The sequence below is a fragment of the Trichoderma breve genome, chromosome 2, assembly GCF_028502605.1.
Source record: "Trichoderma breve strain T069 chromosome 2, whole genome shotgun sequence".
Taxonomy (NCBI): Eukaryota; Fungi; Ascomycota; class Sordariomycetes; order Hypocreales; family Hypocreaceae; genus Trichoderma; species Trichoderma breve.
In genome coordinates this window covers 4,499,176-4,514,332 of record NC_079233.1, presented here as the reverse complement: position 1 = coordinate 4,514,332, position 15,157 = coordinate 4,499,176, and the positions used below count along the sequence as shown (strand labels likewise).

The following is a 15,157-nucleotide window of genomic DNA, read 5'->3' as shown; positions in this document are numbered from 1 at the left end:
AACCCAAGCTCCAGGCACCGCCCAATCAGGGACTGCGGAAACAAGACATGCAACACTACCGAAAGTTTAACACACAACGGCAGTTTATTACAAGTGACGAGCAGGCTATGAGAGGCCGGTTCTCAATAGCCCGGATGTGCTGATCCTTGGACCGGGGCTGAGACAAGCTTTTGGCGCCGAAATCCCCGTCTTTGGATGTCATCCCCGCAATTTTGGCTTCCGGCCCCTGCCAAGCCGGGTCTCTCGTCGGCTCGTCGGCCGTCATCCTATTCTTGGAAATTCCAGGGTTCATGCAATATCACCGTAACCTTGGTTTATTTAACCTTTTGGCTCTTCATTGCGAGTGTCTCCGTCTACCATTCATCAAAGGTACCTGAAGTCACTTAGACCAGAGGTCGATACTGGTAAATCACATCACATGCAAATTACAAATAGGTCATAGGTACGTCCATGTATTACGGATCTAAGTTGGCTGTCTGGTGTACCTATACATTTCTGCGGCCCCTCGGCCACACGCCCCTTTAACAGCGTCTTTCCCTTGAATGAGTCTTTTACTCATAGACATTGATGGTGATCGGTACGTTGAAGTCGAGGTCGCCAATGCAAATTTGGAACTATCTCATGTGTGAGATGATTACTATGGTGAACAGGATGATATTCAACTTACGCCGTTGTTGTTGTTGCAGCAAATAATCGTTTCCGTGCAAGCAGTGGTGTTGGAACAAGTTTGGCCTCCTCAATGTTAGCATTATTCTGGATGGGAAAAGCGTAGCTCATCACTCACCACCGTTGCCGTCGCTGCTGCAGCAGTATGGGCTACCTGCAGAGCAAGCGTTTACCTGAGTGCTCGTGCCCGAGCCACTACAGTCGCTGCTGCCTTCTGTAGTTTGAGTAAGTTTGGCATGATTATCAAAGACTCATCGAAACTTACTACCCATCTTGTTGCTGTTCTTGTTGCGGGCCGGGAACTTCGGAAACGGGATGTCTCCCATACTAGGCACACGGCGTTCAATGGCTCGAGGCTCAACCTCGGGCCCTTGGACCGGAGACGCCATGACGCCGTTAAGGGCGACGAGAGCGTAAAAGATGATAGAGGCATACATGGTTGAGATGTAAAGAGTGATAATAGTGAGCTGGTAGAGCAAATAGAAGCGGTAAAGTGGACTGTAGCGAAAGACGATTCAGAAAGGTCTGAGTGTGTTGATTAAGGTGAATGAAAATGGATAGACAGGAGGCCTATTTAAACGAAAACTTTCTGCTTTTATAGATCACCTCTAGGTTCCATCACTCGGCTAAATTGGATTTCACAATAATAAACGACTGCATAATATCTAGAGAGTTAAATGCTGCAGGATCTGCAAACATGACTAGTCACGTACATCTGTTGGGCTCGTATATGTGTATGCAAAGTCGAGAGCTAAATGCCACAAACGGTGGCTCGCAAATATTACCAAACTGTTAGACGATTCCAACTGTGGCTCGTCAACATTGAAAATTTGTTGAATATCTCCAGCAGTGACCCATACACCATGCATAATTGTTGAACACCTCCAACCACTCAGTGCAGCACACATACCGAGATTATTCAAGTTTATCCAAGATTAGTTACAACCCCTGAAACTTTGAGTCAATATCTATACGAGACCAGCTGAATATCTCAGGGCATCAGGATGTCGTCAAGTAGATACAATGCTACGTCACTACACATCTAAACAACTACGAGATAATTCTTGCTACTGAGAGACCTTTACCGCACAGACTGTCGACATTTCGGGATCCTAGGAGACCAAAATCCCACAGACCGACCTAGGCCGTGCCTCAATGCAGCCTCTGAGCTTCTTCCCAGCCAGGCTTGACCAATTGTGTGAATATGCTGGCAGACAAAGCAGGAACAGACTTTAAGTAGCCTCATTTCGTTTGTTCTTACGTGCGTTAGAGCTGCAAAAATAAGTTCAATAGACATGCATGGATATGCGCCATACATCAGATTCTTAGTTCATTCCACTCTTTCAGCTCGTCGCCACTTCGTATCGCTGTACTTTGTGTTTTGAAGAGGCAAAGACTCTCCAAAGGCCTAACAACAGCTCTGAAGAGAAAAGTATAAGAAGGACCCCTTCTCTACTTTGAACATTCCTCTTCACTCTCGACCATCACTCTCAACCATCACTCAGCAAGCAATCACCAAAAAGACCACTCTCACTCTTCTCTCAGATTAAAATACTTCAAACCGCCATCATGCAGGTTACTTCTATGCTCGCTCTCCTCTTCACCGTCGCTACTGGCGCTCTTGCAGCTCCCGGCCACGGAGCTCCTCCTCCTCCCCATGTTCCTCCTCCTCCCCCTCCTCCTCCCACCAACCAAAACACCAACACCAACAACAACTGGCAATCCAATAGCTGTGGCAACGGCGCTTCGCCTTACTGCTGCAGTGCTACAGCTGATGGCCTGGGCGAGAACTACTGGAAGTGCTCTGATCTCAATGATGTGTGCAACGACGTTATTGTTTGCTGCAACAACAATAGCAACAACAACAACCAGCAGGTATGTCCTACGACAAGTTCAATCCAAACCAATTATGCGGCAGCTACGGCGTGCATTGATGTCCATAAATCTTCGCCATGTGAGACATCGCCATTGACCGCATACAGGGAAAGCAAAACAACATCGACACCGGCAACCAGTCTTGCAGTGCCTTCGGACAACAGAAGGTCATCTACCTCTAAGCTTGCCTGCAGAGGCTCGAAGTCGGCAATGGCTATCTTATTTGCTTGTATCTTAGTCTTATAAGGCGCTGCTTGTCCAAGTTTGTCGGCTATGGGCTACGGTGGCGGGTTTGAGAAAATGGGCAGTGGCATGTGGAACGGTGAAAAATTGCTTCTCTTCTATTTGGGTCGTAGCAGGGTGGCTCTTCTGAGGCAGTCTTTACGACCCGCTCACTCTCCTTAAGCCTATTTAAACCGATATAGTTATCACAACCAAAAGCCAAAAATCGGTTGCCTTAATTCTTTGTCCAATTGGCATCGTGATAATAGTGTAACGGTAGATCAATTCTAAAGGTGAGCTCTCGCCTACTGTGGCTGAGCTCACAAATGCCCAAAATGCTGTCAACTACAAGGCGGTGCTTATCTAGGCCCTGGCTTGCGGTGCAGTGAATTTAGCGCAGCGTCCAATGATCTCCAAACATGCAAACTGTGACTCAAGATGTATCATAGTGCGCTAAAGACAACTTTGATCTTAAGAAAAAGCTTGATAAGACCTCAACCGTTAACTACAGGTACATATAGTTACGTGCGGCTAATACCGTCTATCTCTATTCTATAATATTGAGCGCGGCAACTGAATATTTCTTGGGAGTTAGCTCAATGTACAAATGAGTACTCAGTATATGGACTAATGGACGGAAGATTTTAGTGGCTTTACATATGCCGGTAATTCAGTGCGCCGCTGTAAGCAACGTGCACAGTCCAGTGCATGCAAAGCTGAATGTGTGCAAGGGTGACTGGGTTCGAGCTGAAACACCTGGCTTCAAACAATGGTTTCGTAGCTCTTTTCAAGGCATGAGACGTTTGCTAATAATGTATTGGAGCCTAGTTAAGCCGCCGTCTGACGGTTTTCGGCACTCCAGATTTTCGACAGATAATCGAGATTAATCTCCAATGCACATGAGGCGATACACTGCCTCTCTAGTTTCTCTAAAGAGAATATTTCACCCCTAGTCGACAAGAGCCGTGAGGAAAAGATAGCAGGTTCTCGTTACCTGCAGTTGGATACTTGACGCTACCTAATGATGCACAATACATCCTCATGAGAAAATGCAATTGAAGCAATTACACCGAGGAAATAAACTTTAATTGAACCGCGCTTATAAAAATTGATAAAAACCACTGCTCTGTGAAAATCTTCCAGTTCTTGGGGGTATCCGAAATTATTTGCCATTGTATGCCGCGCTCCATTCCTCTGGAGTGGGCGAAGGTCTGATTGCGTTGAGCTGCATGTATTGCAAGTGTCGTCTTCCCGCACATACATATCTCAATTCCAATCATCTGTAATGAGTTGTATGCCAATGGCAGGGATAAAACTCAGTTAGGTATCGGACTTGATGCAATGCTCCAGCTAATGTGCGCCTGCGTCTGAGTACACCATGCCAGGATTGGGCCTGTACGGCTCAGACGAGCCCTTCAAGAGGGCCTCACGCTGTGCCAACTCCTTCTCATTTTGAATCAAGACGCAACAGTTGCACCAGCAAGACTTGCAAAAGTCTCCGAAGCAACCACCCTCAAGACCATGTTTTTCGCGAATGTCTCCTCGTTGCATCGTGGTAGGGATACATGTAAGGCCGCAGTGCGCAAGGCAAGCAAAGATGACACACTAGAAATACGACGCTGTTAGTTTCTGTATGCTTGGAAAATCACTGTATCAAGGGGAACACTTACAGATGCATTGCAGCATGAGTAGTCATTCAAATTGCCATGCTTCATTCGGTGCTGAGTCTTTCCATAGGTAATGCAGGGACAAAAGGTCGTCTTAAAGCAAAGCCCACCCGGGCTGCAACAATCGAACAAGCCATTGGCCCAGGTAGTCTCGCTGTGCTTCTCCTTGGACATGTTGACTATTGATCAAAGGTAGTAAAGTAGGATACAAGGAATGAACGAATGGCTGGAAAGGAATTGATTAGGAAGCGGTTGAAGAGAAGTAGCTGTGTAGACTACAAAACGGCGAATGACTTGAGATGCAAAGACTTAGCATGTGCCAACTATTATATATAATAGATACAAGATACCACCAATCGCTACGGCCTAACAGGGCTCGGGCACGCAGTTTGCTTTTCAGCCTCAGATGGGGAACAAAATTAATCATCCCTGACCCAGAATTCTAAATTAGGACTAAAAGTTTACGACGCGCCAAATTTGTAGATGCCGAAAGACATGTCTACCTTGCGCTTAGTGGGTAAGGCTGAATCAACTTATTTTTGTTTACTTCTATAAGTTAGTCCTGTAGGTAAAGTCCGAACCGTTCCATGGAACGGAAATTAAAGCACATGTACTAAGAGCGTTTTATCAGCATTTTCAAGCCAATGCTCCATATCAATGTTCAGCACTCAACCTATTGAATTGCAGCGTCATAGTTGATGAAGGTTCACGGTTGTAAACCCAGGGTCTCTTGTGATACAACGGCTTGGGCATCATGATCCCCGCAAACACGCATGATCGCTTCACAGATGCCACCATATTTACACTAATTATGATTACTTAACTAGATGAGCGCTAAAATCTCATCTAAGCCCCCTTGGTTCCATTTCTACTCTCCAGAAACGCTAGAGCTGCATAGCCGTGTTACCGTGCTCCTACTGACATACAAAGACTCAACCTAGCCCGTGTCTCAGGGTAGATGGAAGGTGAAGTGACCAGGCTACTATACGTCTCATCTTTAAATATAGACATCCAACTGTGGCAGGCTGAATTGGAGGATCTAAGAAACTAACGTTAAGGAACAGCTCAGATACCAATTATCGTTCCCGGGAAGTATCCATGCTGAAGAGTGGAACCTAAGAACGGCTCGTTTGTCTTTGTAAATCCGATGGACTTTCCACAAAACTACCGGATGATGCGGGTCGGCCCTGGTTATTGAATAAAAATTATTGAAAGAATGGGATTCGAGATGCTCATCACACGTTTCTCGTCAGACTCTGGTGCCAGCTCGCTTACCTGTTTGCTATACAATGAGGCAAGGTTGATTCATTCGGATTTTTTGTCAATCAATACCATTTTTCACGATACACTAGGATGACCAAAAATAGCTGAAGAAATGCAAGATTGATTAATAGCGGCGTTGCTCCGTAATCAGCGTATCGTACTGTGACACGAACCTGCCCACCGCCCCATCTTGTCTTGCTTGCATTAGCTTCTTAAGCGTGCGGACTGATAGCAATATTTTTTCCCCTCCATTCCCTTGGAATGATAGAGAAAGTTTTGCATCCGAAGTTGAGAACTTGACGGGACGACGGGCCGTTAATACTACCAGCTCATAAAGTTCTGACTGAGAAGACAAAGTATTTTAGCAAAACACCAAGAACCACCCTTATGTAGGTACACTACAATGACTCTCAAGGGGCCTTCTACGGCAGAGGAACCGTAATCACTGCATATTTGGGGTAGTTACAACGGATCTCGGAACCTTGACCAGCTTCAATCCAGAGGTCTTAAACAGCCCCTCCCACTGGCCCACCCTGTTGCCTCTCGGTTCCTTCCATGCCTGCCTAGCTTCATGTTATCATGTCATGTTGAGGTTCTTTGATACTAGATTTGGTGGGGTTTCAACAGCAGCCATAACCGCATTAGATACTAGAATCACGGAGTTGGGTCCCAAGACTAACCGTGTCCGCTTTAAGATACCCAGAGTTGTTCATTTCAATCGTGGAAATTAGGCGGAAAAGATATGCATGTACGCCTAAAATGGTACTCTGGCGGTTTACCCTTCACTCATTGAAGCCTGATGAAAGACGAAGTTTAGCCTTCAATACGCGACGAAGACTACGACGACGGCATTATCTTAGCTCCGTCAACCACCGTGCTCTTGCCTTGCAGAAGCAAGATCTAATCAATAGAGAAAGTTCTAGTAAAGGTTTGAAGGTGACGCGATTGTTTATCGTTACCTTCTAGGCTTCAATATCGACAGTATTTGCTAGTCTTAGCGTACATGCAGAAGTGCGCACAAGTGTAATAATGCAGAGCTTATTAGGCATGTTACTAACTTGATGAATGCCATGCACCAGACTCATCATATCCTTGTCCGGCAACCTCCCAATATCTCTCTATCAGCGAACTGCTCCACTCACAAACAGTTCCAGCTCCAGGCAGGTCTGCTGTGTCAGCAGAAACCTGACCTTCTTCAGAAGATGCATCTGCTGGAGCCCATCCCTGGGGTTCCTTATCAGTCGTATTGGGATCGGAACTTTGAAGATCTGTTACGTAGGGCAGTGGCGTCTGCAAAATACTACCCAAAGGATTTAAACCCGGGGGGATGAGTATTTTGGCCGCCATAGCAGTGTGCTGATTGAACGTAGAATCAGGACTCGATTCATACGGTTGCTGACTCTCGATGGTGGTATCCGACATACCATCAAACTGACCTTGAGCCTTCAAAGAGGAACTAGATGAACTCGTCTGGGGCGTTTGCGCTGTGTTTCGCATCTTCTCTATTACAGACAGCGCTTGTGACCGAAGTACCTCGATATTATCCCAGCGGCGGCCCCGATGAACATCTGCATTGTTCTTCCAGTGATTATGAGTCTCATCAATAACTTCCCACGGCAGAGTAAACGGCTCGCTGGAGGATGGGGATGACAGCGTGATGCAAATATCTAGCAAGAGATACGCCAAAGCATCCCACTCCACGTATGTCTGGAATAGCCACAGCCAACGACGGCCTTTGCTGTATTGACGCAAGGCATGCGCATGTTGCAGAACTTCTTCACAAGCCTTGCGATAACCGGCCCGTAAGGGAATTCCACGGTTTTGGTTAGCTCGCGGTTTACAAACAGCCAATTTTAAATTTGCAAGAATGAGTTGGCTGCTTTTAACCGTGATACAGTCCAGCGGAACTCCCTTGTCACAATACGAAAGGTACTGCTTCTCAAGGCGCTCTCCAAATTGGTCTACTTCCCGGCATTTCTGCTCTTCATTCATTATACGGTAGCCGTTGCTTTGACAAAATCTGTCCGAAAAAACAATTCGCCGCGCAAAGTTGCTTACTTCAAACCGGACGAGACTGAATAACATCTCGCTTCGTCCCGGTTGTTGGCTTGGCAATTCGCGTATATCAGGATCCAAGCTCATATCACTGATGTTGAGCGGTAGCTCTGTACGAAGGCTCGGCTCAAGGATAAAAGGTTCACGGCCAAATTCTTCGGCGACTCGAACGTCCAAGGTGCAGATCTGCCACCACAATCGGCGGCGCATTTCAAGATCAAATGCTCGCATACCAGGGATGTCTATATGAACATTTAGTTTCATTCCATTGCCAATTGCGATCCCAGTTAGAGAGGAGACATCGGGACCATTTCGGTCTTGCCGTCCGCAAATCTTCAATAAGATAGAACGTTAGCCAATGACCCTGTTGGTACTTTGCAGTTTCATCAAGATAATCACCAGGTATAGCACGAATGCTTGTAAGGCGGTCGTATTCCGAGAGCTCCAGAAATTAATTCGTCTGAGCGATTCCTCAACCCCATTGCGAAACCTGAAACTCGTCAGTCCTTTCTAGTGATAAACAGATACGTTTAGTCACATACCGTTGCAACAGGACGGGTCTTTCTTCGTGAAGTTCTTGACGGCATTCCGCGGCTGAAATAGCTATTACTGTGGAATAATAGATTGCAAACAATAAACATTCCGTATCCGCGTCTGGAATCTTTCGGCCTTGGCTAATAGTCATGACCTGTCTTTGGATAGAGGGAACGTGAAAAATCTTGATTAGAGGGTCAATCACGTCGAGATACGTCTGCCACAGGAACAAGATAGATGCAGGAGGGGGATGAGCTAATTCAAGAGGTCGTGACACGTCAACTGGGACATTGAATGGCAATGACTGTAAGTGATGTGATCTTAATACTCGAGTAGAGGTATCGTTCTGACTTTGCTGCACTTGTAGATTATTTCGCGAAGAAGATGAGCTCGGACATGATAGGTTCGGGGCAGCATCCTATAGAGAGTTGTAAGTATATATAATTTAACGGAAAACTTTATAGTCTTTGCTGGACTGTTACGATAGATGATTGGTAGTCTCGTTCACTGTGACTCTGTCTGCTTGCTACCTCTAGACTTACTTGTAGCATGCTCCCAATATGTGTTACTTTTTGATCCAGTGACTTCAAAGCACACTCAATGGAATGCACTCTGTTTGCTGAGTCGCCCTCTTCATCAGCACCTATATTTTGTCGCCTCAGAGGGTATTTGCATTGAAGCTTGATGCGTGTGCAATAGGCGCATGGCAGAGACCTATCGCACTTGATCTTTCGGCGACGGCATTCGAGACATGAACGCCCCGACGCAATTACTCTGCGAGACATGAGTCCCGCCTCTTATTTGCACCGTCGGATTGAGTAACTGTTGGTGTAGCTGTTGCTACTAAGCGATGAAGATTCAGTTAGCGCAGATGAAGAACCGTGACAACAGTGGGCCTATTGCGAATCCTGTCTGTACTGATTTCCGTTTCAATGCTGACAAAAAATGTAACAAAGAATTGAATGCAATGAAAACGATAAATGATTGAGCATCACAGCTCGAGGCCTGTGAAACGCCAAATGACGCAGAGGTTCTAGTGGAGGTACGGAGGATGCTCCTATTGGTGAGAGCGGACTTAACGGAGCTGTGTCCGCATTTCTACTCGTAAGCAGAAACGCCATTTGTTCGTGAAGGATTCAGTGGAGATCTGACCAATGAAAGCTTCCCAATTGATTGGATTTGGCAGGGGTTCATGGTTCATTGGGGAATCTCGTACCTGGAACAGATCTGAGTTCCTGTTTGGGCAGCAGCATCGTGGATAGCGTAACTGCTTTCTAATATGCCCTTCTCGTAGACGATTGGTCTGTCGTTGAACTGAATGATTGATGGTTGACCCACGAAGCTCTTGCATTCAGGTGTAATCCACCCCGTGTATACGGACATAGTCTCCGCTCATTATCCTTCTAGTGATATGATGACTTTGCTACATCGGCGGGTCTTGCGAGACCATTTACCGATATAAATACCAAGAAGATTCTCCTTGATCATTATGTCTTCTCAAAGGCGAACAAGGATTTTCAGTATTCAGCACTAAAAGCATCACTATATCGGCCAGATACCCGGCAGTAGCTCCTCACATAGAGCCAATCATTCTCATCCCCATTGTTGACATAAGTCATCTTATAAAATGCCTTACAAGAATGTCGCTATCGTTGGTGTATGTAGTCACAAATCCATGCGCTGACCTTCATATTTATCACTTTACTCATGATTATTTAGGCAAGCGGGAGTATTGGCAAGATTGTCCTCGAGGGCTTGATCGCAGCCGGCGGATTCGCCATTACCGTCCTCTCTCGCAGGGATAGTTCTGCTACTTTCCCACCCGATATCTCTGTGTACAAGTCGGATTTCTCCGAAGGCGATCTCCAGTCCGCTTTCAAGGACCAAGATGTCGTCATTTCAGCCCTTGGTGCCACTGGCTTCGGCGAACAGAAGAAGCTTGTTGATGCCGCTATCGGTGCTGGAGTCAAGCGTTTCCTGCCTTCGGAATTTTCCTCCAGTAGTCAAGATTCTGCCGTTCTTCAACTGCTGCCCCTCTTTGGTCAGAAATCTGAAATGATAGAGTACCTCAAGACAAAACAATCTGCCGGCTTTTCTTGGACAGGGGTTGCCACCTCTCTCTTGTTCGATTGGGTAAGTCATGATCGAGATATTTATAGCATTAATAGATGGAACAAAAGATTAAATGACCATCTTTACAGGGTCTGAGAAATGGATTTCTTGGGTACGATCTTGCTAACAAGACCGCTACTGTTTGGGATGGTGGTGATAAACGCTTCACTCTTACAAACGAAAGGGATCTTGGCATTGCCATTGCATCAGTGCTCAAGAATCCAGAGGAAACTTCTAACAAGTATCTCTTCGTTTCTTCCGTTGAAACCACTCAAAATGAGATCCTCGCTGCTCTGGAAGAGGCTACTGACGCCAAATGGACCGTCAACAACACTACCACCAAAGAGCAAGTAAACGAGGCTTTCCAAAAGCTAACTGCTGGTGACCTTAACGGCGCTTTCACTCTGGTTCGGGCAACTAGCTATAGCAATACACCTGGTCTCAAATCGAACTATGCTAGGGACGAGACATTGTCAAATGATCTTCTGGGACTGAAGGCTTCCAGTGTCGCCGAGACTGTCAAGCGCGTTATTGCCTAAAAGATGAGCGTGCTCTCTGTGGGGGAATCACAGGCTGTGCCCGGCTAAAGAAGTACTTTGGATCTCTGAAGTTTTACATGCAGTCCTCGTTTTCCTATGATAGAGAAATTTTTATTTTAAAATATTAAATCTTTTGGAGTGCATTACGTTGACCTTGTGGAGTGATCTATACTTTGAAGCTTTCTATTGGAAGGCAAACTGCATGCATCTGCATGTACTAGGTGCTGTGGTAAGCCCATCGAAGCCACTCGTGTTCACCGCTTCATCTTCAATGTTATTTAAATCTCACGGTCGCGATTCACTGCTTCAGCAACCACTGACCACACAAACGCCACCGAGCCGACTGACCACACAATGCCTCCATTCGAAAGGCCAAAGGCACCCTTCGATCCAAGCCAGCTTCGCGCTTGGTCAGACAACGTCGAACCGCAGATGCGCCACTTGCTTTGGGGAGATTATTGGCAGCGATTCAACACTATACAGATTCCAATATTCGGGCCGGATGTCTACTTCGAAAACGCACTGCATATCGCGAAACTCGCCAAAGGCCAGAAAGAAGAATTTGAGCGCAGGTTTGAAGCATTGAATAAAAGGCGACAGGAACTGGCATCCAAGATGTTTACGGCTGCAATGCGAGCCATAGACGAGGATGAGACTTATTTATGTAAAAACGCTCGTAATAGAGTATCCGAGCTATGCCAGACCGGCTGCTATCTAGATTTTCTACGGCTCTTAATTGGCATTTCCCATGGCTGGGACGAGGATGCAGCACAAGATTCGCAATTGGACGACGGCACTGGCAATCTCAGCGAGGAGACGCAGGACTCCACTGATCAAATACAAGACTCTGATGATGAAGAGACACATGATGAGGCCCTATGGTTTGGCGACGATTACTTTGGGGCTCCTATGGATCGTCGAACGAGGGAAGAGCAGTTGGTGAGAATTTTAAGTCATTGTATGGGCGTATCTGCTCATGACCCATGCACGTCGCCTTCCAATGATACTGTCGGTCCTGAAAGTGATGTGTCTGTCTCGGAAAGGGAAAACGAAGAAGAGGAGGTACCGCATAGACAAGGAAAGAGGTCAGTGTTTTGTTGTGTTATGCAGATTCCCTCTGTATGATAGGCTTCCTTCTAATGCTTGAATGATCTATAGAAAGAGGGATCTATCCGAAGATGATGTCCCCACTGCTCGTAGCCTTCGTCGAAAGCTGATGAGCGGCATAATACCCGATCAAAAAGACTTTCCATTAACCCCTCAAGGAGATATAGATTGGGAAGCGATTGACGATGAACTTTTATTCCCTAGTTCATTGGATGAATATCACTTTGGTGAATATGACTATGATGGATATGACTATGATGAAGATGATGACGATGACGATGAAGAACAAGATGGTGATGACGAAGGCGATGAAGAAGAAGATGATGATGATGGAGATCAAGATGGTGGTGAAGAAGAATATGATGAAAAAGAAGATGGCGATGATGAGAACCGTGTTCCTATAAAAATCTCATTTTTTCTTTAGCATCAGTGTCGGTAACCGAATCCGCGTCGCAAAAATGTCCAGAAAAGACTACATTAACCCTGCCACCTTTTGCTGCCGTCTGTACACCTTTGTTTTGTATCTATGGTATGAACTAGCCTTGTGAATCCAATGTTGTGTAAATCAATTAAAAAATTAATGTTTACTATCTAATGTAAATAATGTCAGGATCTAGAATGAAACTTATACACGCTTATACCGCCTCTGAACTTCTCTCGCTTAGGACCGATTCACTTTTCCATGAGCCTGCAAAGCTAACAGTTCGTCCCTTATCTCATCCCAGAACGGGCAAATACTGTAGTCCACTTCGCCAACAACCGTCTCATTCGCAAGATACATCATTCCCAGACCTTTGTCCTTACCCTGATCTAAGTAGCGTGGCCAATCGCATCCAGGAGTGCCTGTGGCAGCCATACTGTCCCACGAAGAGATGATCTCTTTACTTAGCTGTAACTCGGCCGAGGTCGAGGTGCAGTTCCCTCCAGGAGCAGGCAGTCCATCCAACACGCCAAAGACAAAAGGAAGCTCAGCGGTGTGGGTAGCACCGAGAAAGCTGTGGACAAAGGGGGTATTTGGAACAGATGTCAGCCAGGTACAGGAAGGTGTGCGGTCAAAGAAGTATGTGAAAACAGGGACCTTGTTGGCAATTCCCTTCTGAAGGCCTCTATATGCTGTACACTTGTAAGCGTAGTCGGTATAAACGGCACTTATGGCAGCATCAGCGGAGTTGGGGGCGGAGGCGGTTCGTGGAAATTTAGAGAGCGGGTAGGTTGAATTGACGCGCGATGCGAGGGGGCCGAACTGGTAGCTCAAGAAGTCGTCATAAGTGGCCTGAGTTTGGGTTGTCAAATTCTTCGCGTAGGTGGCCAAGACGAAGAGCATGCCCTCTGTAGCGGTCGAGCCGAAGATGGACGGAACCTTGACGCCGGCAGATGCAGGCGCCTTTGGGATTATTTTGCCATCTACAAGAGGACCCCAGCTGAAACCACGGCCGATATGGGCTATAGGGCTGCCGATTGATGGTCCTACCCCGGCAGGCATTGCCAGAACGGCTTGCTGCATTTCGGCCACGCTCTTAGAGTCGATGCAGGAGAACTAAAAGTATGGTCAGATTCAGATTAAACAAAGATCATTAGAAGTGTACAATGGTAAAAGCAAACCACTTACATCTGATGTCTTGCAGCCTAGAGTAGTGACGAACAGCTCGTTCCAGGGCTGAGCCTCGGCGACAGAAGCAAAGTCGCTACCACCTCCCGACTGCATAATGGCAGCACTAATCAGATCAGGCGCTTCATTCAGGGTGGCGATGGTAAAAGTGTCGAAGGAGCCAGCTGACTGTCCGAAGAGCACCATTTTATCCTAGAGTTTATCGAAAACATCTCATTAGTGACTGGAAGAAAGAATGCAAATGGGATTAAGAAAATCTTACCGGGTCGCCGCCAAAGGATTCAATGTTTGCCTTAATCCACTTCAACGCCAGCAGCTGATCTTGAATGCCGAAATTGCCATTTATTCCAGCTTTCTGGACGGCCAAAAACCCCAGGGGTCCCTGGCGGTAGTTGATATTGACTTGGATTACATTCTCAGCGGCGTAGCAACCTGTATACATGGCATTTGAAATGCCACCTGCCTCATTACTGCCACCATAGATCCAGATTTTGACGGGCAGCTTGGACTTATGGGCTTTGTGAGCCGGGACAAAGATGTCAAGGAAGAGGCTATGGATATTGTCAGCCAAGGAAAAAGGGCCATATGCACAGAGCAGATCATGGCGATGCGTACCAATCCTCGGACTGTTTGCCCGTCTCGATGAAGGTCGTGCCAAACTGTGGACAGGCTGGGGCGGGGGTCGTCGCGTTTCGATCATGGTACACTCCTGTATAGGATGCAGGAGCATAGAACCTTGTTGGTGGATTTGCGTACGGAATAGACAAGAAGAAGTTCACATCTGTCGTGCTACACTTTCCACCCAGCAAAGTTCCGTCTTTGGTCGTCACCACTGGGGTCGATTGCGACGGCTCTGTTGGGCACTCAGAAGCATAGCTTGGCACCGTAGCCAGAAATACAGCGAGTGCGAGGGAGAGGGATTTCATCCTGTCAGAAAATGGGCCAAGAAAAGATGAGGATTCAGTGCATGTAGAGCGAGTGTTTAGACAGACTGAGGGGGGCAACCAGGCATTTAAATATTGAAGAGGATGAGCATCTACATTGATATAAATTTATAAGCTCAGGAGGAATTTGAGCCGCAATTGGACTTCGGTCATCAGCAAAAGACTATGCTGAAAATGACTGCAACTTTCACTTACCACATGTCTGGCACTCAACAGAGATGCACCCCAATATAGGCATTGGAGGAGGGCTGTAGAGTCTCTGATTGGTCAACTCGCAAGGCTAGCCGAGTAGGGTATAGCATAATCTACATGTCAGCACCAGTGTTGCATTCTAGTGTGTGTATAATATTGGAAGTGTCAGGCAGGCTGATAGTTATCCTAGTAGTGCAAGTCTCACAGTCCAAGTACAATGGAGTCTAGCTATCCGTTGTAAGAACAAAGTAAATTGATGATCAAGTCTATCGTTGGCGTACTCCCAATATCGTAGGTTTTGCGACCCAGGCAATTGCAAATATCTTGATCCTTGTCAAGTGGGTTACGGCAACAAGGACTATTTGGACATTC

The 15,157-nt window shown here is 46.4% G+C and overlaps 7 protein-coding genes across 7 annotated transcripts; 3 read left to right on the top strand and 4 right to left on the bottom strand.

The window, feature by feature from the left end:
* Positions 1–551: 551 nt before the first annotated feature.
* On the bottom strand, positions 552–1,103 carry T069G_03602 (uncharacterized protein; the record flags this gene model as incomplete). The annotated part of the gene is made up of 4 exons (XM_056170812.1): positions 552–614; positions 668–732; positions 785–880; positions 932–1,103. The coding sequence occupies 4 exons, from the start codon at positions 1,101–1,103 to the stop codon at positions 552–554; spliced, it is 396 nt and encodes a 131-aa protein (XP_056031704.1).
* Positions 1,104–2,235: 1,132 nt separating this feature from the next.
* T069G_03601 (uncharacterized protein) lies at positions 2,236–2,723 on the top strand (the record flags this gene model as incomplete). Its single annotated transcript, XM_056170811.1, has 2 exons — positions 2,236–2,541; positions 2,649–2,723. The coding sequence occupies 2 exons, from the start codon at positions 2,236–2,238 to the stop codon at positions 2,721–2,723; spliced, it is 381 nt and encodes a 126-aa protein (XP_056031703.1).
* Positions 2,724–4,113: 1,390 nt separating this feature from the next.
* Positions 4,114–4,604, bottom strand: T069G_03600 (PLAC8 family domain-containing protein; the record flags this gene model as incomplete). The annotated part of the gene is made up of 2 exons (XM_056170810.1): positions 4,114–4,368; positions 4,434–4,604. The coding sequence occupies 2 exons, from the start codon at positions 4,602–4,604 to the stop codon at positions 4,114–4,116; spliced, it is 426 nt and encodes a 141-aa protein (XP_056031702.1).
* A 2,142-nt stretch (positions 4,605–6,746) lies between these two features.
* On the bottom strand, positions 6,747–8,833 carry T069G_03599 (fungal specific transcription factor domain-containing protein; the record flags this gene model as incomplete). The annotated part of the gene is made up of 4 exons (XM_056170809.1): positions 6,747–8,081; positions 8,148–8,238; positions 8,291–8,700; positions 8,765–8,833. 4 exons carry the CDS (start codon positions 8,831–8,833, stop codon positions 6,747–6,749), a joined length of 1,905 nt encoding a protein of 634 aa, XP_056031701.1.
* Positions 8,834–9,909: 1,076 nt separating this feature from the next.
* Positions 9,910–10,933, top strand: T069G_03598 (nmrA-like family domain-containing protein; the record flags this gene model as incomplete). The annotated part of the gene is made up of 3 exons (XM_056170808.1): positions 9,910–9,939; positions 10,002–10,415; positions 10,484–10,933. 3 exons carry the CDS (start codon positions 9,910–9,912, stop codon positions 10,931–10,933), a joined length of 894 nt encoding a protein of 297 aa, XP_056031700.1.
* Positions 10,934–11,287: 354 nt separating this feature from the next.
* Positions 11,288–12,464, top strand: T069G_03597 (uncharacterized protein; the record flags this gene model as incomplete). Its single annotated transcript, XM_056170807.1, has 2 exons — positions 11,288–12,018; positions 12,092–12,464. 2 exons carry the CDS (start codon positions 11,288–11,290, stop codon positions 12,462–12,464), a joined length of 1,104 nt encoding a protein of 367 aa, XP_056031699.1.
* Positions 12,465–12,701: 237 nt separating this feature from the next.
* Positions 12,702–14,575, bottom strand: T069G_03596 (carboxylesterase family domain-containing protein; the record flags this gene model as incomplete). Its single annotated transcript, XM_056170806.1, has 4 exons — positions 12,702–13,577; positions 13,650–13,841; positions 13,912–14,200; positions 14,265–14,575. 4 exons carry the CDS (start codon positions 14,573–14,575, stop codon positions 12,702–12,704), a joined length of 1,668 nt encoding a protein of 555 aa, XP_056031698.1.
* Between the last annotated feature and the right edge of the window lie 582 nt (positions 14,576–15,157).